Raw genomic sequence first — 25,621 nt, 5'->3', positions numbered from 1 at the left:
CTACTACAAAAGGTTGTTATATCCATTACATGAGTTAGTAACAGCAAAATTTTACAACAGCACCTACACAGAGCAAGCGCTATGTTTTACCTCTGCTTTCTTTTTTCTTTTTATAAAGATTTCTTTTTATTTGAAAGGCAGATTTATGCAGAGAAGGAAAGACAAAGAGAAAGATCTTGTTCACCCTCTGGTTTACTCCCTAAATGGTTACAACAGCCAGAGCTGTGCTGATCCAAAGCCAGGAGCCAGGAACTTCTTCCAGGTCTCTCACGTGGGTACAGGGTCCCAAGGCCTTGGGCCATCTTCCACTGCCTTCCCCAGCCACAGGCAGGGAGCTGGATCAGGAGCGGAACAGCAGGGATACAAACCAGGGTTCATATGGGATGTCAGTGCTTGCAGGTGGAGGATTAGCCTGCTCAGTCACTGCACCAGCCCCAGTTCTGCTTTCTTTTTTAACATATAAAACACCACTAAATAGTTGCTTTGGGTTTCCCTGAAATCGACTGGTACCCACAGTCTTTGAGAGAGAACAAGTATCCCTTTCACCTGACAAGCTTTCCTTAAACACCTCATTTCACCCATTTCTTGGGGGGTTGACCAATGACTTTAGAAAGGCTAGCAGGAAGGAGGAAAGGACTCAGCTCATCTTCAAACCGTATCAGTCTGTGTGATCATCTAGCACAACACTCTATTTGCATTACGAGTTCATCAATTCTCTTTACTTTTAAAACTTTTTTTCTTAGCTTATAGCTTTTGTTTTCTCTTATCCGATCCCAGGAACTTGCAGAGTCATGACCATTTCGGGAAAAGTGAAGGAAATCACAAGAGTCACACATGAGTCACCCATCTTCTTTCCTCACATCCACTCAGTCAACTCTTGTCTGCTTTCTCTTGCCACATCTTTCTTAATCAACTCAAATGCACTTACTCGCCCTATCCTGCCCTGTGCCAGCAAGAACCCAGCAGAAACACAGCAGTAAGCCGTGGTCCTGGACATGACTTCACAATCCACCTTGCTGGTGCAGACCAGGAACACCACAGATTCCTGTGTTGCTTCCCACTCGAGGCTCCCCTTCACTCAAGTCTTCCTGCTTGCTTCTGCTCTAGCACCATTTCCCTCCTGCTCTGCTCGCTCCAGGCCTTCTAGGGCAAATAAAGCTCTTCTGCCTGGACTGACTTTGCCAGTGCACCTTCCTGCCAAGCCTGGCTTCTTGCTGACCACAAAGGAGCACTCTCAGCCACCTTTTCAGGTCTCTGTTCTTGCCATCCCTCATGCAGTGGCGAGGGAGAGGGCCACTTCTCCACCTGCTCAAATTTCCTTCAGTCCGAAGGGCTAAGTTCAAGTTTCACTTACCCCTTTCCTGAAACTACTAACACTCAAAATTTCCTCTACTTTGAATGTCATCATCACTGGATAGCTGAACTACAGCCTGGCTATTATAATCTCCAATATGTGATCATTTGCTTGTTAACAAATGGTTGGCAATTAAAGAGCATCTTCAAAAGTTCATGAAAAGATGCCTATGGATTTCAGCAAACTTTGCACCAAAACAAAACAAATAAAAAAGGTCCTCCTCCCCGTTTTGGTTCAATTTCCATGCACTTTTGGAAACACCGTCATCCTTTTATAGGGTCTGTACCCAGTCCTGCCCTGCTACCCTGGGAGGCATTGGGTTTTGCTGCCAGCCAAGGACTCTCCTCGTTTGTACCAGAACAGGCACTGAGTACTGAGTAGAGAGGGTGAAGGGCTCACCAGCTACGCAACTGTGAGCATGGAGCTTGGCCTGACTGTGCCTCAGCTGCCTCACGTAACAAAGCAGGACTCCCAACAGCACCTATGGGTTAGCGTGTTTGTAAAGATTCAATAAACTTGTATAAACAAAGCACTTAGAAATCTGCCACACACAGTGTGCAAACCCTATAATAAATTCTAGTTGCTCTTATTAACACATGCCACAATATGGACTATAGATCTAAACAGAGCAAAGTAAACTGATAAATGTAATCATTTTTAGAACCACTCAACAGATCAGAGCTGGAAGAGTGCTTAGAACTGAGTTCAGTCTCACTTTGCAGGCGAGAGCAAACACATGCAATGCAGGAGGCAAAGCGTTAGCCCAGCATCCTGCAGCCCGTAACTGCCAAACCCGTCTCCTGACTTGAGACATTTAATGTTTTTTTTTTCCCCTCATCATTACTCAATGTAATTCTACCAATATTCCTAATCAGGTAAAACAGTTTCTGCATTCTGAATTCTGTATTCTGTATTCTAACTAGGCTACAAACAAAGAGTTGTGACAAAATTAAGTGGAGGTTTCCATTGTTGCTGAGAAGGCCAAGCTGTTGTTTCAGGTGTGTGGGGGTAGGAATCCGTAGGAAGGAGGGTGCTGCAGGAGTACTGTGAAAATCAGGAGACTAATGAGATGGGGGACCTTAGATAAGCCCCTTGCCTGCCTCTGAAAGGCAGGACGGCCAAAGGATTCTGGAACTCAGAGGTTTTCGACTGAACGAGGGGTAAATTGGAGACATTGCCTATGCTGTGCACTGCGAAGGCTCTCCAACAACCTACCAAGCCGGAGTCAGTACTGTATAAGTCAGACACCTCATCCACCAAAAAGCTTCAGGCCTCCCTTAGCTTTGCACGCAGACAGCTCCTTTTCAGTGAGGCGTTTTCATGCCAACTCTTCCCAGGGGTGGCAGTTAAGGTGCTGCTTGAGAAGCCCACTTCCCATATTAGAGTGCCTCAAATGGGACTGAATCCCGCTCAGCTACCTGTTCAAACAAACCCTGGGAAGCAGCAATTCATGGCCCAAGTGCTTGGGTAACTCCTCCCTTACGCCCCTTCAAATCAATCAATATTGTTATAAAAACTTATCTGTTCTCCCTAATACTTAGTATGGGGGTTGGCACATGTCACCGCATTCTTAGTCATGTCTAATCTGCTAACCATTAATTTAAAATTAAAGAAAAAAATACTTAGCACTATGTAACATAGTATATATTTTATACCCTACCCCATCCCACTCCTCCCCAATGGCATGTTCAGCTTCACAGGGCAGGCACTCCATCTATTGTATACTACTACACCCCAAGCCCACCAAGCCACTACCTGGCACAGAGCAGACCACGTACACGTAGTTGGTTAAATTAACAGAGAGCACAAAGGTTCCATAACCAACACTCCAACTTGATTTTCACAACACAGCACATTAGTAAAAATGCAAGAGGCAAATAGCACATCTGTGTGCAACAAAATCTATGCAATTCAAGGCTACCCTTGTCACGCAAAAAAATGTCTCCAAGTTTACGTGTGCCAGTTTTTGGGCCTGACAAAGTCATTAACACTCAATTTTCCACAGCCACTGGACCAGGTTGTTTAATTAAAAGTTACTGCACCAAGTGTGGGGTACACAGGAACTAGTTCAGCTAATTTTGCAACTTTTTCATGAATCTAAAATTATCTCAAATTACAAAGTTTGTTAAAGAGAGAGGGAAGAGAGGGAACAAGGATCTGCTAGAATGCAACTCTGGATTTAATATCGAATTCCCTGGAGGCCGGGGAGGTCGGGGAGGTCGTGACTCGGCTCTCAGGTCCTTTTTTCGCAGGGACTGGCTATCACTACCTCTCAGAGAACTGAGCAAGGAGACCGGCCACTCGGACTTTGATGGCCTTCCCTGCTGGTTCCTCACCCCGTCCTGGGGCTCACAGGCGACTCTCCTGACGCGGAACCCCGGACCCGCGGACGCCGCGGGAATGGTTGGGTCCTGCCCTGGGCCACCAGCCTGGTCGGCTCTTCCCGACTGCGCAAGGAAAGTAGGGCAACAACCCACCGTCTGCCCGCTCCGCAACCGCGCCCGGTTTCCAGGAAAACCCCGCAGCTCCTGTCTCTCCCAACCTCCTGGAACCGAAGGCGAGTGTCCTGGTCCCTAGCGCGGAAACCTGCGCTCGACGAACCAGGGCTGTGTCGTCAGGGTAGCCCCCCAAAAGGGCAGCTGCGCCGCGCCCCCCGCCCCGGCCCCGCGGAACCCTCGTGGGCCTCTTGGCTTAGACGCCCGCCGGCGCGGCGCCTCTGGCCGCATTCCTCGGGGGTCGCCCTCACCTGTGAGCCCGGCGTCCCCAGCAGCGCCGGCGCAGAGCAGCAGTGCCCACAGCCCGAACAGCCACGCCGGCCGCTCCATGCAGCCCCTTGCCTCGGAGCCCGGCCGGGCTGGAGCCTCGGCAGTCTCCGCCTCCCCCGCTCCCTTTCCCACTTCCCGACTCGGCCGCCCTGGAGGCTAGGGGCCGGCGCAGACGGGAAGGCGGCCCCGCCCACCGGCCGCAGGTAACCCGAGCCCGCGAGCGCGGGTGGAAGGCGGGGCGCCGGCGGCTCCCGCGGCTCCCCGCCGCCCGGCACCTGGCCTCGCGGCCTGCTCGCCACCCGCCGCTCCTGAGCCCGGTCTGCGACCCAACAGAACTTCTTAGACCACGTCTCGGCCCGCTCCAGGCCCTCCGCGTGGTGGAGCTAGGGCCTGTAGCCATCAGGTCTGCGTGCTATCCTGCCAGGCTCCGCAGGTACCAAGGGCTGTGCTCTGCTGGACACCAGGGCTGGGTCATCTAGGGAAGAACTTTGGTCAGGAAGTCTGGAAACCTGCCATATTTAGCACTTGGCCTCTGCCCTTTCCTAAAACTCTGACACAAAGATTGGCATTACCAGCCCTACTTCACTGAGTGGGCTTGGGCAGATGAAGTGGGGAACTTGGTGGGCACCATGCTTTGTAACAAGAACAAATGGCAGGTTAGCATTGTAACACAACAAGAGGCTGTGGCCTGCAATGCCAGCATCCCCGTAGGGACGCAGTTCAAGTCATGGCTGCCCCATTTCTTATCCAGCTCCCTGCTCATGACCTGGGAAAGCAGCAGAGGACACCCCAAGTCCTTGGGACCCTGAACCCAGGTGGGAGACCAAGAAGAAGCTCCTGGCTTTTGCCTTTAGCCTAACCCAGCCCTAATGCCCTGGCTATTACAGCCATTTAGTGAGTGAATTAGTAGATGGAAGACCCCTTTCTGCCTCTCTCCCTGTAACTCTCTGACTTTTAAATAAATAAATAAGTTAAAAAACAAAACAACAACAAAAACCCTTATGTCTCATGGCTCACTTCCCACATCCTTGCAGTGGGACCAGAAGGTAGGAACTCAGTCCAGCTTGCTCTGCAATGGGTGGCAGGAATTCAATTACACAGGCCACGGCTGCCTCCCACCTTCCACACGAGCAGGAAGCTGGAATGAAGAGTGTGAGGGTGGATTGAAACCAGACACTTCAGTGTGTGTGGGTGTGGTGGTGGTGGTGAAGGTTCAGTTGTCCCAACCCCTAGGCAAGCCATGGTTCCCAACTATATGTGTATACACATATATATGTTGGGTCTGATTTAAAAAGCAAACCAAACATTGCAAATGCCATGGACTTGTATTTTTTTTTTTTAAAGCACACAACCAGCTTTTTATTGGCTTGTTTTTGGAGCGCGGAAGGTGAGTTGGAAGGATAGGTACTGAACACATGAAAGCGGATGCCTACAAGGATCAATGAAGCTGGGAAGGCACAAAAATTGACAACCCTTATGAGTTTCCTACTACTGCTGTAGCAAATTGCCACAAATGTAGTAATTTATCACATATTTATAACAGTTCCGGAGGATGGAAGAGACCCTGAGCGCCTTTCCAGCTGTGGACAGAGGTGCATTCCTTCTGGAGAGTCTGGGGAGAACCTGTGTCCTAGACTTGTCAGCTTCTACAAGCAGCCATTTCCGAGCTTTTTTTTTTTTTAAAAAAAAGATTTATTTATTTTATTGGAAAGGCAAATATACAGAGAGGAGAAGAGACACAAAGATCTTCCATCTGATGATTCACTCCCAAAGTAACTGCAACGGCCGGTGCTGCGCCGATCCGAAACCAGGAGCCAGGAACGTCCTCCAGTCTCCCACGCGGGTGCAGGGTCCCAAGACTTTGGGCTGTCCTCGACTGCTTTCCCATGGTACACGCAGGGAGCTGGATGGGAAGTGGAGCTTCCGGGATTAGAACCAGCGCCCATATGGGATCCCAGGGCGTTCAAGGCGAGGACTTTAGCCACTAGACCAACGCACCAGGCCCCATTTCTCAGCTTTTTGCTGCCCCACTCGGACCTCTGCTTCCCTTGTCATATTTTTTACTCTCACTCTAGCCTGCCCTCTTCCCTTTTTCACTTGTGGGGTGTTGTTTGGCCTATTTGAGTCCTAACTCTGCTCCCAGTTCCAGCTTCCTGCCAGCGCAGACCCTGGAAGGCAGCAGGTGATTGCTCAAGTACTTGTGTCTGTGCCATTCAAGTGGCAGACCTGAATGTAATTCCAGACTCCTGGTTGCTCCCAGCCATTTTGGGCATTTGAGGAATAAACCAGTGGATGGAAGATCTCTGTTTCTTCCTCTCTCTTCTCTGCCTGACTTTTCAAATAAAGTTTTAAAAGATGCTTTTGATTAGACTAAATATTACCAGTAATCCACATTAATCTTTCTATTTCAAAATTCTTGGATCACATTTGCAAAAACATTACACACTTGGGGATTAAGGCATGAGTGTAGTATGGGGGGATTTTTCTGCCGTCTTCCACAACTAAGAGATAGATGTGAAGTATATTTTGGTGTGATCAACCCAGTATACAGTATACACACCTGAGAGCAATTACATAAACCATAGCAATAAAAATGCTGATATAATATTCCTAGACTCTACCCAAAGGGCATGGGAATATTTAATATATATAAAACAAAGCCTCCACTCTTGGAAGTAAGGCACTAACGTTCAATAAATATTTATTAAGTCCTTCAGGGAACTGTTAAAGAGGCTTAATAAAAGCGGGCCTGTGGGGTACACATTTGGTGCAATTATTGAGACACCTACCTTCTTTCCACATTGGAGTTCCTAGGTTTAAGTCCTGCCTCTGCTCCCACTCTGGATTCTAGCTTCCTACTTACTGATGCAGACCCTGAGTGGGAGCAAATGATTGGGTCTCTACAGCTCATACTGGAGACCTGGATTTAGTTCCTGGGTCCTGGCTATATGCTTTCCCCAGCCCCATCTGTTGCAGGCATTTGAGGAACAAATCAGTGGCTGGCTGATCTCTCTGTCTCTGACAAGGAAATAAACAAATAAAAATTTTAAAGTTGATTTGACAATATAGAGCTGTGTCTAGTTTGAGAGGCTGCCACAGGACAAAGGATTTTGAGATTAAAAAAGTTTGTTCAAACAAGGGGGAGAAGCAAGCAGGCTTCCAGGAAGAGGACCCGGCTGGGTTGAGTCTCAGAATATTGCTTGATGAAGACTAAATGTTAAGAATAGATTCTTGCCTGCACATAACAGAAACAACAAAAAAAATATTTATGAAAATGCTTGGTTAACCATCAAACTGAAGAACAGAGAATTGTTCCCATTATCGCTAAATGCCCCACAAATAAGTGGGGCTACTCTCTAAGCCAAAGCTTCCTCCTGCTTTCCCCACAGACATATATACCCTTGTTGACATTTACTACATACATAATCTGTTTATAATGGCATTTCAAAATAATGATGTCATCTGTCTTTTAAGGAGTCTAGTTGGAGTGGGAGCCTCTGGGGACTGGCTGAGTTCCATCAAGGGCGCTGCTTGGCATACAAATTGAGTACATAATAAAATGAACAGTAATGGTAGCAAGTGATTAGAAAACTCGGGGTCACAACTTGTCATGAGACTCCATAAAAGGTTCAGTGTCTTTGAGCATTGTGAGGCAAATAACAGAGGGTGAGGGAGCTGGAGAGGGAGGAACCTGGTTTCTTTTCCCCAACCTAGCTCTGGCCTGCTGTCCATAAGTAAGATGGTGAGGTAGTCACTTTTCTTTCTTCCCAAGTCTAAACATCAAGCCATATTTAAAAAGGAAAAAAACACTGTTTTTGAAGGGGACAGAGAGGGTTAAGAATTCTGCTACTTCCCCCATTAAGGGTTTTATTTGTAATCTCTGTGTATTTTTAAAGAACATCTCCAATTGAATTAGGCCACTGCCTGGGTCTGCAGGAAGAATGAAGACAAATGAAAGGCTATCCAGGAACTGCAGTAAACAAGAAATTCTCAGTTTGGCTTTGCATAATCAAAATGATGAGGTAACATCAAGTTTAACTGTGACCCTTCGAGCCCTGAGGACTTGGGGATGATGCTGCCATTTGCCTTTGCTTCATTTTGGCCCAGCGTGGCTAGAGTCCTGTGAACCTGTGTACCTCAACTGCCAAAGTTAGCTGTCCTGATCTTTTAAAAATATTTGTTTATTTGAATGGCAGAGAAAGAGAGAGTGAGAGACTCACCCATTTGCTGGTCTAGTCCCCAAATGGCTGCAACGTCTAGGCCTGAACCAGGCCAAAATCAGGAGCCTGGAACTCCATCCAAGACTCCCATATGGGATGCAGGTCTGCTAACAGAGAACTGGAAGCAAAACAGCCAGACTTGAACTCGCCTTCTGACATAGGGTGCTGGCATCACGAGCAGTGAATTAACCCAGTGTGCCACAACACTGGTCCTCAGCTGTTTGGACCTTCCCACTTCCTGCTACAGTTTTCTCCATGGGAGACCCAAAAGATGTTCCTGGCTGCTGGCTTTGGATGGGCTCAATTATGACTGTTGTGCAATTTGGACAGTGAGCTAGTGGATGAAAGATCTCTATATAGCCTTCTCTCTGCAACTCTTTCAAATAAAAATAAAATAAATCTTTAAATAGAAAAATAATAAAATGTTTTTAAAATAGTTGTTTATTTGGAAGGCAGAATTACACACAGATAAGGAGAGACAGAGATCTTCCATTTGCTGGTTCAGTCGACAATGACTGCAATAGTCAGGGCTGGGCCAGGTCAGAGCCAGGAGCCAGGAGCTCCCTCTGGATTTCCTATGAAGGTATAGGCGCAAACACTTGGGCTACCACCTTACTGCCTTTCCAGATGCATTAGCAGGGAGCTGGATCTAAAATAGAACATCAAGACTCAAACTGGTGCCTATATAGAATGCTAGCACTGCAGGCAGTGACTTAACCCACTACTCCATAACACAGATCCCAAGGAAATAAAAATCTTTTTTTTAAAAAATAGATTTATTTATTTTATTGCAAAGTCACATATACAGAGAGGAGGAGAGACAGAGAGGAAGATCTTCCATCGGATGATTCACTCCACAAGTGAGCCGCAACGGCCAGGGCTGTGCCGATCTGAAACCAGGAGCCAGGAACCTCTTCCAGGTCTCCCACACAGGTGCAGGGTCCCAAAGCTTTGGGCCGTCCTCGACTGCTTTCCCAGGTAACAAGCAGGGAGCTAGATGGGAAGTGGAGCTGCCGGGATTAGAACCGGCGCCCATTTGGGATCCCGGTGCGTTCAAGGCGAGGACTTTAGCCACTAGGCCACGCCGCCAGGCCTGAAATAAAAATCTTAAAGAATTCATGGGAGCATGGAGCAGTGGCCTAGTGCCCAGGATCCTGCATCCTCCAGGATCTCATATGGACACCAGTTCATATCCCAGCTGCTCCACTTCCCTTCCAACTTCATGCTTGTGGCCTGAGAAAGCAGTCAAGGACATCCCAAACCCTTGGGATCCTGCACCCATGTGGGAGACCCAGAAGAAGCTGCTGGCTCCTGGCTTCAGATTAGCTCAGCTCCAGCCATTGTGGTCACTCGAGGAGTGAAGCAGTGGATGGAAGATCTTTCTCTATGTCTCTCCTTCTCTGTTTAAACTTAACTTTCCAATAAAAAATTTAGAAAAAGAATTCATGGGAAATGGAATTAAAACATGTTTATCTGGTATATAAATCTGAAACCCATGTATAGTTTGCTTTATAATGTATTTTCCATGAATTTTTGAAAATGCTGGTCCCTTGGGTAAATTCCCACATAAGGTCCTCTGTGTAAAAAATAATAAAATTAGGGGCCAACATGATACCTGAACTGACGAATCCTCTGCCTTCAATCACTGATATCCCATGTGGATGTCGATTCCTGTCCCAAAAGCTCAGTTCCTTTCCAGTTTCCTGCTTATGGCCTGGGAAAGAAGTAGAGGATGACCCAAAGCCTTGGGACCCTGCACCCATGTGGGAGACCCAGAAGAAGCTCCTGGGTCCTGGCTTTGGATTGGCTCAGCATCAGCTGTTGCAGCCATTTGGGCAGTGAACCAGCAGATGGAAGATCTTTCTCTGTGTGTCTGTAAATCTGCCTTTTCAGCAAAAATAAATAATTCTTTTTTAAGAAGAAAATAAAATTAAACAAAGAGTAAACAAATTCTCACATCAGTGCAGTGCAGAAAGAAACAGGAAGTCATAATTGGGAAATTTCTTTACTTCTGACTCCAGAGCAATTATTCCCTACCAGGGGCAGTTTTGCTTCCTAGGCGACGTTTAGTAGTATCTTGAGATATTTAAAACATTTTCTTAAAAGAGTTATTTATTTATTTGACAGAGAGAAGGACAAAGAGACAGACACAGAGAAATAGATCACCATCTGTTGAGTTAATTCCCAAATGACTGCAAAGGGTGGGGCTAGACCAGACCAAAACAAGGAGCCAGAAAGAAATTCCACCCAGGTCTCCCACAAGAGTGGCAGGAATCCTCACGCTTGAGATATCTTCTACTGCTTTCCAATTGCATTAGCAGGGATCTGGATCAGAACCTGGGCAGCAAGGACTCGAACGCGTACTTCCAGTTGGGAAGCCAGTGTTACACATAGTTGCTTAACCCCCAGCAGGACAATGCCAGCCCCAGGGATATTTTTGACTGTCTTGATTTGAGGTTGGGAAGGACATGCCCCTGACATACATGGGTAGAGGCCAGGGATGTTGCTGAACATCCTGTAATGTACCAGACAGCCCCTCATGGCAAAGGGTGGAATCTTGCTCAAAATGACAGTGGCGCTGAAGTTGAGAAAGCCCTGTGTTGTCCTTGTAACTTGGCTCCCAGCCACTGTCCAAAATCAGGGAGAAATCAATGCTCCAAGTACTGGCTCATGACACCTCCCTTTCCTGTATCTAGCACTTCCAGCTCCCCTAACTCCTCATTTAATCAAGCAGTGGCTCACTACTTATTGTTCCTTCCCCCACCTCCACCTGTGGTATTTCAGATCATTATCACCTTTCGCTTAGACTATTCATAGCAGTGGTATTGAAAAACCTGCCCTGAAGATCCACTCTACATGAGACAGGGCAGCCCAATGTGCCAATTCAATACTCTCCCTCCCTAGCTTCAGCTTTTTCAGTGCTGCCTCTCCCCTTGAGTACCACCAAGGGAAACCCCAACACCTTGGCCTGCAAGCTGCCCTCTTCCGGACAGATGCCCCATATTCTTCCCTGCTTTATCTCCATCCAGGCTATCATGTCCTTTGGAGATCCAGTACCACTAGCTGATAGTTCAGTATGCAGTTGATTAATGGTTGACATCCGAGCTGAATATCCCTTTCCCTTGTGGGCAGTTTTGTTTGCCCCACAGTATCCTATAATAAATGTTTACATTTATTTGCATAGCAGAGTTGTACCACGAGTGCAGCTAATGTCCATTGTAAATGCACTGCAGATGACAAAGTATATACCGAAATATAGCTGTTACTATAAAAATCTGTAGAAGAAAGTAAATGAAATCAGCTACATCTTGGAAAAAAATGCACTCACCTTAATGAATAAAAAGTATTGCTAAAAAGTGCTGGTAATCATCTGAGCTGTCAGGAAAATGGCATTGATAGACTTATTTGACATAAGGTTGCCAGAAACCTTCAGTTTGTAAAAAAAAAAAAAAATGTAAAATACAACATTAAAAAATAAGTAAATAAATAAATTTGGATCTAGATACCAAAAAATTTTAAAAAATAATTAGAGATATTTGAGTAAAACCCCAATTATCCAGCTTTTCAAAAGGAGCAAGAGAATCTGGGGACTGGTACTGGGCATAGTGGGAAAAGCTGCTGCTTACGACACCATCCTTCTATTTGGGCACTGGTTCAAGTCCTGGGTGCTCCACTTCCTACTCAGCTCCCTGTTAATGTACCTGGGAAAGTAGCAGAAGATGTCTGCAGTGCTTGGGCCCCCTACAACAACATAGGAGATGTGGATGAAGCTCCAGGCTCCTAGCTTTGGACAGAGCTATTTTGCAATAGCTCTGGCTATTGCAGCCTTTTGGGGGAGTGAACCACTTGATAGAAGATCTCTCTTCTGCCTCTCCCTCTCTCTATAGCTCTGCCTTTCAAACAAATAAAATAAATTAGAAGGAAGGGAAGGGAAGTGGAAAGAAAGAAAGAGAAAGGAAGAAAGAAAAGAAAAGGACGGCCCGGCGGCGTGGCCTAGTGGCTAAAGTCCTCGCCTTGAAAGCCCCGGGATCCCATATGGGCGCCGGTTCTAATCCCGGCAGCTCCACTTCCCATCCAGCTCCCTGCTTGTGGCCTGGGAAAGCAGTCAAGGACGGCCCAAAGCCTTGGGACCCTGCACCCGCGTGGGAAACCCGGAAGAGGTTCCTGGCTCCTGGTTTTGGATCGGCGCAGCACCGGCCGTTGCACTCACTTGTGGAGTGAATCATCCGATGGAAGATCTTCCTCTCTGTCTCTCCTCCTCTCTGTATATGTGACTTTGTAATAAAAAATAAATCTTTTTAAGAAAAGAAAAAAAAAGAAAAGAAAAGGAAAGAAAGAAAGTTGGACTCTTCATTCCAGAGTGCCAACCATCAGTAGAAACCAAGAAGAGATTGCCATCTTGTTAACAGGGCATGTGCTGCCAGTCCACAAGGCTCCACGGCTCCTTATTGCTTTCTGGCCTGGCCAACTCCTCTCCCATTACTTATTGCTTGCTTAACTTTTATTTGTCACTTCTGATTTTCTCATACTACAGATGCCTTCTGTTTACCAGGAACATTTTTCCATATTGCATGTCAATTTGTGTGTGTGTGTACACGTGTGTGCATGCATGTAAATTCTAAGCCTCCAAAACAAACGCCCTTGCTTTCTCCTATGTGTGTGCTCATAGCCTTTCACAAGTTCCTATATCACATCAAATAGCAGAAGTGTGTGTGTGTCTGTGTCTGTGTGTGTGTATCGATTTCCTTCCCTGGACTCAAACTCCTAGAGGCAAAAGACTCCAGAGTGGCTACAGGATTTCTATTAAGAAGTAGTACACAGGTTGTAATCAGATTGGAAAGGAACAAGCCATACATAGACAGCAAGCATCCTGCTCGCCGTTAGTGTCCAAGGTTAGTTGTAGTAGCTCGGGGGAGGTTATCCCACTGACACCACAGAAAATAATACAAAGACCAATGCAATGTGGTTAGGAGCACATTCCGTGGCCTGCAGTGTTTAACTTTTGTGGAATCTAGGGTCCCTGTTCTTTGAGTGGTTTTCCTTTGCTTCTGCCTTTCTGTTTTTGTTTTGTTTTGTTTTTTGGTTTAGCAGAATTTATTGGAGGGTGTTGTTTATGTAAGAAGCCCTTATGATTAGCCTGAGACAAAGTGGGCATGCTGCTGGGGTGGACTTGCCCTGTACCCAGCAGACAGTGTGACCCCAGACTTCAAGGAGGTTGTTAAATTAACTCTTCAATTCCACAAGGCATTCCTTTGTACCAAACTTTCCAATGCCAAAGTCCTCCCAAAGACCCTTCCCATGGCATGTGGCATAGAGATGAGATCCATGTTCCGTCTAACTTGCTCTCTTGCTATTCCCTACACCCTTACTTCCTGACAGGCTCTCCTAAGTAGTAAGGAGCCTCTGAAGGCTTGTCCAAGCAAAGTGATGAAATGATTCAAGTGATGTTTGGGAGAGCTGGCTTGCTGAGATAAATTACTAAGATTTGCAAGATTGCACTTCTCTCCTGGAAGCCAGATGGCAGCTGGAAAAGGCTGTTTGTGATATTATCAGCTGGAGACAGGACCAGCCTCAGACAAAGAGCTGGCTTCCCCAGGAAGAGGCCTGGTGTGAGGCGGATTCTTCTTTCCTGGGCAAAACAACCTGGGGGTGCTGCTCTATGCCAGAACATACCACTGCATACTGGGACCCCCTAATTTCTCTCACTTGCTCCCCTTTAAAGCATTCAGTACCACCCGTTTCCACCCATGGAAACGTCCTGTCACTTTCCCTGACCTAGGCAGGAGCAGGGCAGACCTTGCCTACCATCCTAGGTGGCATTTAACAGCCTTATCACCCAGCTCCCTTCAGCTTTTGGGTGCCTCAGTTTAGCATTCAAATCTCCATCTGGGTGTCAGGAGCCTGTACTCTTAGGCCTAAAAGGGTCTCCATTGTTTGCCTGAAAGTATAGGGTAATTAATATTTACATTTAAACAAAGAATCCTCCAGACACTCTTACCTCCATCTCCACCATGCCTCTTCCCTGAAGGGTACTCTTTGCATATCTTCTACTATGCTCCAGGAATCAACATGGGTATTTGCATGTCCCACTGGCACTCCAGTAGTCACTTTGTATATCTGGCTGTTGGATGGATCACTTTTCCCTAGGAGCAGAAAAACTCAGCTCCAACTCATCCTGGGATTGCCTATTAATCCCACATCGCTTCTTTCACCCAGACTGCCTTTGCTGATCTTGGTGGCAGAGCCAGTTGTAGGAATAGGACGCTGTGGGTAGGGATAGGGACCCTGTTCCTATGCTAAGTCACTCAATACGCTTTCTCTGATTAGGATGTGTCTGATACGTTTTCCTATGTCCTTATTTCCCTTTTTAGTGCCATTATTTTTGTGTCTACTCTTGGACTCAGTGTATGATGTAAATTTTTTCTTCAATCCAATCGACCATTCTTGTCTTTTAACGGTAGAATTTAGTTCATTTATTTTTACTTCTAGTATATTCATATGTTAGTACCACCAAATTTTTTGACAAATTAATTTTTTTGAAGATTTACTATTTCAATTGGGAAGTCAGATTTACAGAGAGAAGAAGAGACATAGAGGAAGATCTTCCATCCTCTGGTTCACTCCCCAAGTGGCCGCAATGGCCGATGCTAAGCCAATCCAAAGCCAGGAGCCAGGGGCCTCTTCTGGGTCTCCCACGTGGGTGCAGGGTCCCAAAGCTTTGGGCCATGCTCTATTACATTCCCAGGTACAAGCAGGGAGCTGGCTGGGAAGTGGAGCAGTCGGGATATGAACCGGTGCCTATAAGGGATCCCAGCGGATGCAAGGCAAGGACTTTAGCCACTAGGCCACCGTGCAGGGCCTGGCAAATTAATTAAAAAAAAAAAAAACTTTACTTGCATGGGAAGGACAGAGAAAAAGAAAGTGAGGCAAAGAGAGAGAGAGAAAGAGAGAGAGAACCATCCAACCACTGGTTTATTCCTCAAATGACTGCAATGGCTAGGCCTGGGCCAGGCTGAAGCCAGGAATCAGGAACTCCATCCAGGTCTCCCACATGGATAGAAGGCACCCAAGTACTGGGGCCATCTTCCACTGCTTTCCTGGGTGCATTAGCAATGAGCTGGATCAGAAGTAGAATCAAACTGATGCTCCCAGGGAAATCACATCACGCCTGGCAGTGCTTGGCTGAACACAGTGATACGCTCAACACAGTGATATATATGTGTGTGTATATATATATATATATACTGATTTGATGTTTTCCACTTGTCTCCTTTTCCTGTTTCTTTTTATAATCTGATCTACTGATATCTTTTAAATGGCATGAAGGCTTTTTTTTTAAAAGCTTCTTGGTCTTTTGTTACTTTATAAATTGAGTTATTATGATAGCATCTTTACCTCTTGTAAAACAGGTGGGAATTAAATAAAATGAAATTAAAAAAAAAAAAAAAACCTCACTGAAGAAATGGACATTAAACTCTTCTAAAACCTGAAAAAAAAAAAAAAAAAAAAACACCTCACATAACCTGTTTCCCTAGTGCCTAACGCCTGGTAAACATTAAGAAATGGGAACTATCATTAGAATTTCTAGTACTCTTTCATCTCTATGGTTCCCTTGTCTCTTGCAGTTCTGCTTCTGTTGTTCTCTTTTCTGCTAGCACTGTCCCATGCATCCTCAATCCTTTTTCTTTCAGTTCTCCTTTACTGCCACTCAGTTTCCTGTTTCTTCTCTCTCATCCCTCAGCAGCTATGTGCAAAAGCTGCAATGATGAAGCCCACCGGGCAAGAGAATCCCTTTGAAAGTTGGGAGGGGTGGGGCTTGGTGGCCCGGCCATGCAGGAAGAGAGACTGCAGGGCTTGTCCACTGAGTCCCCTTCCAAAAAGGGGCAGCCCAACACACAGCTGTGGACTGGTCAGAGTGAAATCCCATCTGTGGGGATCCTCAGTTTCTGTGAATAGACGTAAAGACCATAGGCTTCGCCAGCAACGATTACAGCCGAATTGCCTCAGACCTTGTCCTAGGATCCTTAACTGGCCACTCTGTAGCAGTTGTGCTGTGATAGAGCGGGTGACACTTCACTGGGAATTTGTATGTGCACAGGCAAGGCCTGGAAAGAGGAACAGTTTGTACTCAAACATATTGCGGTCAAAGCAACATTTTGTCATCACTGTTGTAACAGAGCTGCCACTAAATTTAGCAAAGTGTTCCTTTTTTTCATGATGTTTGGAGAAAGCAACACATTTTATTTCCAAAGAGTTTTTAAAAACTTCCCAAAGCAATGTGGATATCATTTCTAATTTGATATTTAATTGGTGTGGAAATTCCTCACTCTAGTTACAATACACCTCTCTTTTTCTTTGTCCTTTTTATCATGACCTTCTTCAAGATACACTGTGTTAAGGGAGGAACATTGGCACTTGGTGGAGTTTTGGGTGCTTTTCCGTTCTCTGGTGGTTTCTGCATTTGGATGGAAATAAACAGAGGTGCTGAACTTCCATATTTGAAATGGATCGCCTTTGAACTTGAGAGTGTAATCTTTTGATGGCAATCAAGCATATGTTTTTATTCTTCACAATAGAGTTTAAATAGGTGCTGCTGATATATTTTGAAATTTCTTTTTTTTTTCCAAAGTATAATTTCCACTTAGGACTTCTACAAATTGCAATAAATTCTTGACTGTTAGCCTGCACAGTAGCAAAATACATTTGCATTGTTCACAGGTTCTTTAAAACAAACTTTATATAAGTGATCTCTCCTTTCTGTCTGCACCAATAGGAATGCTGCTGCCAGTATACAAGGAAGAGCAGTGTGGTGGCCTACAACCCAGAAGCGATGTGAAAGAATAGCAGATGAGAGAGATCTGTTCCTGTGGGTTCACAGGCATAGGCCCAAGCACAAGCACAGTGAATGAAGCCCAGGCACGAGGGAGCAAAGAGGAAGACTGTGGTAAGAAGGAGGGGTGCGGTGGGGTTGCGGGGGCAGTTAATGAAGTTAGGGAAGACAGAAGATTGGTGTAGTTTTTGTCCCTACAGTCACACAGGTTTCTTCAATTTTGGTGTGCCAGTTTATATGGTTTCTGTTTCTTATATCACTTCATGGTCCAAGATGGCTGCTCTAGTTTCAGCCTTCACTTTCTTTTTTAAAAAATCTTTTAAAATTTTATTTTATTTTATTTTATTTGTATCAGGTGAACACACTTCATGTGTTTCGTACATACAGACTTAGGAGTAGAGATACTCCCTCCCCCCTTCTGCTCCTTCTCTCATTCTCCTTCCTCCTTTCATTCTTTTTTTTTTTTTTTTTTTTTTACAGTTTGTATAATACCATCCTTTCAGTTTATTTTATAATCACAGTTCTTTTTCCCTATCTCTTCTTGTGTCTGAAAATCTGTCTTTCCAATAAAAATAAACAAATCTTAACAACAACAAAAATAGACACAATGGCCAGAGATGGGCCAGGCCCAATCACTTGGCCCATCTTCCACTACTTTCTCAGGTACAATAACAGGGTGATGAATCAGAAGTGGAATAGCTGGGACTTGAACCACTGCCCATATGGTATGCTAGTGTCTAAGGCTGTGGCTTAACTCACTGTGCTACAGTGTCAGTTGCATGGAATTTTCCATTTTCAGAACATGGTTGATGCAGATATCCAAGAGGAACTTTAGCCACTAAACAAATGTCTATCTCAGATGTTCACTTTTCTGTTTGGTTGGAACATCGTCAAAAGAAGAGTCAAATGATGGCAAATTTACGTTATAGTCAGGTTGTATTGGTGCCCTGCCCATTGGTTAAGGTATTGTCTATGGCCACTTTTGTCCTGTCACAGTAGTAGTGAGTATTTGTGACAGAGATGGAATGGAAGGTTTCATATCCACAGACTCAACCAATCATGGATTGAAAATATTTGGGAAAAAAACTGTATCTGTACTGAGCACCTATGGACTGTCTTCTCATCATTACTCTAAGCAACACGGTATAACAAGTAATTACACAGCATTAACATTGTGTCATGTAATCTGGTGATGGTGAAAATATATGATAGGTTGCATGGATTGTAAGAAAGGGCTGTATTATTTTGAAGATGTATTTATTTGGAAGGTAGAGAAACAGAAAGAGAGGGACAGTTACAGAAGTTCAGATCTTCCATGTTCTAGTTCACTCTTGAATGAGCACAGCAGTAAATGCTGCCCCAGGCTGAAGGCAGGACTCTGGAGCTCCATCTGGGTCTTCTAATGGGTACAGTAATCCAAGCACTGCTTTCGCAGGCACATAGCAGGCAGATGTATTGGAAATGGAACAGTCAGGGACTCTAGTGCTCTGATATGAGATGCCAGCACCAAAGGCAGCAGCTTAACTTTCTGTGCCACATCACCAGCCTGACTATGTGGCTATGCTGTTTTATATAAGGGCATTTCTTTCTCTTTTTTCCCCTAAGATTTATTTATTTTATTTTACTTGAAAGAGTTACAGAGCAACAGAGAGGGAGAGAAAGAGCTCTTTCATCTGCTGGTTCACTCCCCTAATGGCCACAATGGCAGGAGCTGAGCCAATCCAAAGGTGTGAGCCAGTAACTTCTTCCAGGTCTTCTCCATAAGTGTAGGGACCCATGAACTTGAGTTATCCTCCACTGCTGCCAGGCCAAAAACAGGGAACTGGATAGGAAGTGGACCAGTTGGGATACTAACTGGCACCTATATGGTATGCTGGTGATGCAGGCAGAGGATAAGCATGCTATGCCACCACACTGGTTGCTTGGGTGGGGGTAGTTCTATGTTTGACCTTTTATGAGGAGAATCAAAGGAGTTGGAGATTTGGGGTCTGGGTATCTGGATGAGAAGTGGCCTCATCACCAAGATGAAGGACACAGGGGGAAGAGCAGCGGGTTGAAAGGGAAGAGGAGTAAGTCTAGCAGGCCTACAGTGCTTGTGACATGCCTATGGGTATCCAAGGAGAAAAGCCCAGGAAACAGCTGAAGTCATATAAGGTTCCAGGACTTGCGTGAGTGGCCCTAGTAGGAGGGGATAGGTAAATATCACTCACATTTTCAGAAGTTTTCAGAAGTGAATTTCCAAATTTTCAAGTCTCTGCCCATCAATTTGGTAGCAAATGTAAATTTCCAATTTTCTTTTTTTTAAAGATTTATTTATTTTATTGGAAAAGCAGATGTACAGAGAGGAGGAGAGACAGAGAGGAAGATCTTCCGTCCAATGATTCACTCCCCAAGTGAGCCGCAATGGCTGGTGCTGCACCAGTCCGAAGCCAGGAGCCAGGAACTTCTTTCCGGGTCTCCCACATGGGTGCAGGCCCAAGACTTTGGGCCGTCCTCGACTGCTTTCCCAGGCCACAAGCAGGGAGCTGGATGGGAAGTGGAGCTGCCGGGATTAGAACCGGCGCCCATATGGGATCCTGGTGCATTCAAGGCGAGGACCTTCACCACTATGCTGTCGTGCCGGGCCCTCCAATTTTATTTTCAATTTCAGTGTTTGCTCTAGAAATAAAGATTTGGGCCCGGTTGGATGGCTCAGTGGCTTAAATCCTTTCCTTGTGTGCACCAGTATCCCATATGGGTGCCAATTCATGTCCTAGCTGCTCCACCTCCCATCCAGCTCCCTGCTTGTGGCCTGGGAAAGCAGTCAAGGACGACCCAAAGCCTTGGGACCCTGCACCTGCATGGGAGATCTGGAAGAAGCTCCTGGCTCCTGGCTTCAGATTGGCTCAACCCTGGCCATTGCAGCCACTTATGAGTGAATCAGGGGATGAAAGATCTTTCTCTCTGTCTCTCTTCCTCTCTGACTTTCTAATAAAAATAAATAAATCTTAAAATTAAAAAAAGGAATTCTGGCTGCCATACTGTGGAGCCCAAGTACGTCTGGGCTGCAGGTGTGGGTGCTCGCTCTCCCAGCTGTTTGGCCAAGCTGGGAGAACTGGGACAGGGCTGGGCTTGAGGCTTAGGTCCTAGCTCTGTCCACCGCTGCCATGCGCTGGGCAGATCTTGAGTTAGTCTGGGCTTGTGGCTTGAGAATTTTCTCCATCGATGGCTGCCATGCTGTGGGCATCTCAAGTGGGTCTGGGCATGCTCAGGATCTTGGCTCTGCTCACCACCAGCATGCTTGGGCAGATCCCAAGTAAGTCTAGGCTGGAGGCATGGGTGCTTGCTCTCCCAGCTGTGTGGCTGCAGCTGGAGGAACTTGGGTAGGGCACCTAGGTGCCAATGGTGCTAGACGAAGCGCTCAAGCTGCCCTGCAGTGTGCTCTGGGAACTTGGGGATGTGGGGTTACAAGGAGTCTGGGGATGGCACAGCTAGGGACAAGCAGGGATCTGAGGGTTCATGCCCTGGTGAGGAATAACTTCTCTGGAATTTCCATGGACCTGGCCACTCTACTTGAAGGGCTAGAACATGAAACCCACCAGTGAGTGTCAGAAAAGGGAATGGGTACTGTGAGGCTGCACCATGAAGCCAACAAATACAAGAGTGAATCAGGTCTGGGGCTAGAATCTGCAGGGAAATATGCGGGCTCACCCATGTGGAACAGCAGTCTCTATTGGCACACACAATATCTGTAGCTGGGAAATAGACCTGGCTGGAGAGCTAAGGGGATGTCCAAGCTAGGCTGGAATTCTAACTAGTGAGCATGAGAACCAGAATTGGGGAATTGGACTGGGCTGGACATGGCTGCAAAGTCCCTCAGCACAGATGTGGACTGGGTCTAAGGAGGGCCAGGCTGGGCTAGACTCTAGCCACCACTGGTAGTCGTGGTTGCCAGGGTGGGTGTAGAACAGACTGGGCTAGATCTTGGCTCCTGCTGAGAGCTGTGTCTGGGCATGGACCAGGCATGGCTGGGCTGCAACACTCAAGAGTAAGAACTGGAAAGTGTGTGTTCTGGTTGTGCAAGGATACCGTTCCTGCCAGGACAACAGGTAGATAAAATCAACTTGGGGCAAGGACCCACTGGTGTGCACAAGATTTGCCACTGGGAGAGTGGATAGAGGAGTTAGTGAACTCTTGTCAGGTTGCAGTCCCTGCAGGTAAGTGCAAGAACCAAGGCAAGGAGTAGCCCAAACCAGGCCAGGTTATGGCACCCACCAGTTACCATTCACATTACAGTACCCGCTGGTATACATGTGGGTCAGGTCTGGTGGTGGGCCAGGCTGGGTCAGTTCATAACATACACTGGCAGATATGAGAGCCAGGATGAGATGTAGGAAGGCCCAGGTCGGGCTGCATTACCAGCCAGTTCACACTGGGGCCAGGACAAAAGGTGAAGCACCTGCTAGTGGATGCCAAGGTGAGATGAGCTGTGCCAATCTAGGGATGGTGGGTGCCAGGTCTGTGAGTCCCAGGGATAGAGGGGCCCTTTATCTCGCCTGCGATGTGGGTCTGGCCCTAGGGTTGGGAATTCAACGGGGACTGGGTCATATGGCCCAGGACTTTTAACCCACCTGTGAGGTGGGTACAGGATTCATGAGTCCCAGAGGTTGGGAATCCAAAGGCGCCTGGGTCTCCTGGTCCAGGTCACTGGGCCTGCTGCATTGTGGGTGCCAGATCCATGATCCCCAGGGGTCGGGGGGCCTGGCAGGTTCTGAGTCACATGCCCAGTTCGTTGGGCTTGCTCACATGGTGGGTGCTGGATCCATGAACTCCAATGGTGGGGAGTCCGGAGGGGCCTGGGTCCATGAGCCTACCTATGGGAACTAGTCCTCCTCAGTGTAAAGAATGGAGTGCCGGATGGCAGACCATGGTGCACATAGAGGGTATGGTAGCTCATTGGGGCCTGCAGAGGTCATCTGGTACATAGCAGAGAATGGAGAACAGACCATATGGACAACAACCCCAGTCAAATGGTGACAGCATATATCTTTGCTGCCAATGGACATCGGAAGGGATTCCTCATCCATAGATCAGGAAGATTGACACCGTTTTGGAACTATTGCATCCACCTGGGCAGAACCCTTGGAGCATGCACCACATTGTAACCCTGGGTTGATATCAGGTGCCCTTTCCCCATTCTCGGGTACCGGGATGGTTGGGAGGATGAGTATGGCCTATCCCCTTATCTACCCACTCTCCCCAGAACTGGGAAGAAGAAATAGAAAGTTTGGAAACAATAATCACACCCACTTCTCCCTATCCCTAGATCCTTCCCGCTCTGATGAACTATGTAAACATCATGTAAAATGATTTATAAAAAGAGAGAGAAGAAAAAGGAATTGTATAAATGGGGCCCAATGGCAGTGAACATTAGAGAGCTTTAAAAAATTTATTTCATAGGATGGAATTATTTTTGGTTAACTTACAATCTTCCTAGGCTATAAGGGGTTATTGTTGTTGAAATTCTGTAACTTTGCCTTTTCCTGTTTAAATTATAGCAAATGCTGTGGCAAAGGGAATGAGGTGGATTTATAAACATTTTGTTGTTCAGTGTTGTGTTTAGGCAGAGAAGAGAGAGCACCACCAAAAAGGTGGCATTTTGTGTTCCTTCACTCACATGGACTACTGAGCAATGCTTTTCATGATGTGAAAATAGTATCAGTTCCTCTGGGTGCTGTTTATTTCACCAGCTCAAACCCTTTTGGCCAATTCAGATCATTCCAGGAAGCTTTGGTATTAGGGACTGAGGTGAAGATTGCAAAGGTTTGGTTATGGACTGAAAATAAGGTTAAGTACCACCTGGCAATTGCTTTCTGGTATTTGTGACTTGAGTTTTCCCTCCCTACCTCTGTCCCTCTGTCCATCCCTCCCTCCCATCCTTCTCTTTTTATCCTCTTGGATCTTTTCTCCTTGATTCCTTTCAGTAGGGATGACTAAGAGGATGAGTTTTTTTTTTTTTTCAAATATCAGAATCCCTGGTTTCAAAGTCCAGGACTGCCAATTAACTGATTGTGTGATCTCTAGCAAGTTATTTGTCTTCACTATGCCTCAGTTTCCCCATTCATAGATTAACTCACAAAGCTATAGTGAGCCTTGATTGGCAAGTCTAATGAGACCCACTTTCTTTTTTTAAAGATTTATTTATTTTTATTGGAAAGTGAGATATACAGAGAGGAGGAGAGACAGAGAGGAAGATCTTCCATCTGTTGATTCACTCCCCACATGGCCATAATGGCCAGAGCTGAGCTGATCTGAAGCCAGGAGCTTTTTCTGGGTCTCCCACGTGGGTGCAGGGTCTCAAAGCTTTGGGCTGTCCTCGACTACTTTCCTCAGGCCACAAGCGGGGAGTTGGATAGGAAGCGGGGCTTCCAGGACATGAAGTGGCACCCATATGGGATCCTGCTGCGAGCAAGGTGCCACTAGGCTACTGTGCTGGGCCTGAGACCCACTTTCTCCATCTTCACCCCAAGAATACATCAGGATGTCCTGGATGATCCTCCAAGGAGAAGCAGGTTATGGGTGATAAGAAACAGGAAGAAAATACAAGGAACCAGGGAAAGCATCTATGAAGTTGTATCAATGTTTTGTAAATTAGATACCTGATATGTTTGTTATTGTTTTGTTTACAGTTGAAGGAATATGTCTTTCTCCTCCATGGACTATTTTGCTTTCAGTTTCTTTAATGATAAGGTTGAGCATTTGTTTATATTTATTGACTATTTTGTGTGTGATAGCAGCAAAAGAATTGCAATTGGAATTGTTTAGCAGTAGTTGATACGGTAGATGATTGCTAGTAGTGAGAAAGATAGACTTCACCGAAAGTGGCAATAGCCAGAGTGATTTTGGGGCAGACCTCGAAGTGCCCTCAGGTCCTTAAGGATGGCCAATCTGCAGATGTGTTGCAAAGTTCAGAATGAAAAGGCAGGCAGACCACTGCTGCTTCTGGTATGCAAGGTGTTTGACGGGGCGGACTGTTACCACTGAGGGTAACAACAACCATCAGTGGGAGAGAGATCTAGTGGACTTAGTGTTAGGATGAGCAGTACAAGGGCTCTGCTGGTGGAGTAGCCACCAAACTTCAGCATTTCTCAGCTTCTACACTAGTGATATCAGTGGCCTGGTAAACTTTTGCTGTGTGTGTGTGTGTGTGTGTGTGAGAGAGAGAGAGAGAGAGAGAGAGAGAGAGAGAGAGAGACTCCCTGTTTTGTGTGAAGCATTCCTGGTCTGTGGTACCCCTGTCCCACAAGTTGTAACAAGCAAAAATGTCTCAAGGCACTGCTAAATGTCTCTTGTTGGGGGAGGGTAACCATTTACCATTAAGAACTGCAGCTCTAAGATATGAGACCATGGGGCAAGCAGACAAGCAAAGAAGTGAGCATGTGAGGTCAGCCAATAGGCTGAGAGTGATGACGCTGGGGTCTAGGCAATTCAAAGTCTGGGCCACTTGGCCTTCTCAAAAGGGGAAGTGCAAGACATCCCCACTCTGCTACATCCTAGGAAAGGGCTGTGGTGGTGGCACAGCTGACTTCTTAGGGGTGTCCCAACATCAGAGCAAGAGTAGGAAGAAGCAGAGACTGATTTTTTTCATGACTATGTGGAGGAAGAACACCTTACTGAGGAATCGCTGGCATGGAGAGAGACAGAGGGCAGAGAGGGATCCATACTCAGGCTTTGAACCCATGGATGGATGGGAAATGATAGTTTCACCTCAAGAAATGTACCTGGTTGGATAGTCTCGACAGATGCTGTCAGTTTCCCTTGAGATGGCAGCAACTGCAGGGACTTGCTGAAATGCCTTTACATGAGGTGGATCAAAGCTGTGGGAACGGATTCTGCCAGATAATGGACACTGGGAACCTAGTGTGAGGAGTGCCCACAGCAAGGCCATATGGGGATTCTCTTGGAGACATAAAAGCAATAAGGGTGTTGGTGTGTGGGTGTGAGGAGGGTTCTAGGAGGTGCGGGCTACCCCTTTTCTAGAAAGCAAGAGCTCCCCTTAATACCAAACCCCATCACCTAAATTGAGAATTAAGTATCTTTAAAAACATGATTGGTTGTAGGGCTGGTGTCGTGGTGTAGTCAGGTAGGCAGCCACTTACAATGCTGGTATCCCTTTGGGGTACCATTTTGAGTCCTAGCTGCTCTACTTCCTATCCAGCTCCCTACTAATGCAGAGTGGTCCACATGATTGGAACGCTGTACCCACGTGGAAGACCTGGAAAAAGTTCCTGAGTCCTGGCTTTGACCTGGCTCAGCCTTTGCCATTACAGCCATTTGGGGAGTGAATCAACAGATGGAATACCTCTCTGCTTTTCCTCCTCTCTCTGTAACTCTGATTTTCAAATAAATACATAAATACATACATACATACATACATACCCCCAAAATATTTCTAGCGTTACGGAGAAATGGT

General features: G+C 46.3%; 2 protein-coding genes across 2 annotated transcripts in view; both read right to left on the bottom strand.

The window, feature by feature from the left end:
- The window catches only part of IL13RA1 (interleukin 13 receptor subunit alpha 1), a 67,236-nt gene extending 62,832 nt beyond the window's left edge, over positions 1 to 4,404 (bottom strand). The window contains exon 1 of the mRNA XM_058659210.1: positions 4,101 to 4,404. Coding sequence (XP_058515193.1) covers positions 4,101 to 4,179 — 79 coding nt within the window. The 5' untranslated portion in view covers positions 4,180 to 4,404. The remainder of the gene's footprint in view (positions 1 to 4,100) is intronic.
- The window catches only part of DOCK11 (dedicator of cytokinesis 11), a 235,980-nt gene that overhangs the window by 3,059 nt on the left and 207,300 nt on the right, over positions 1 to 25,621 (bottom strand). The gene's annotated exons all lie outside the window — the stretch shown is intronic.

The sequence above is a fragment of the Ochotona princeps genome, chromosome X (assembly GCF_030435755.1).
Source record: "Ochotona princeps isolate mOchPri1 chromosome X, mOchPri1.hap1, whole genome shotgun sequence".
NCBI classification, from domain to species: domain Eukaryota; kingdom Metazoa; phylum Chordata; class Mammalia; order Lagomorpha; family Ochotonidae; genus Ochotona; species Ochotona princeps.
Note: the sequence above shows the minus strand (reverse complement) of the source record. Positions and strands in the feature narration are given on the sequence as shown.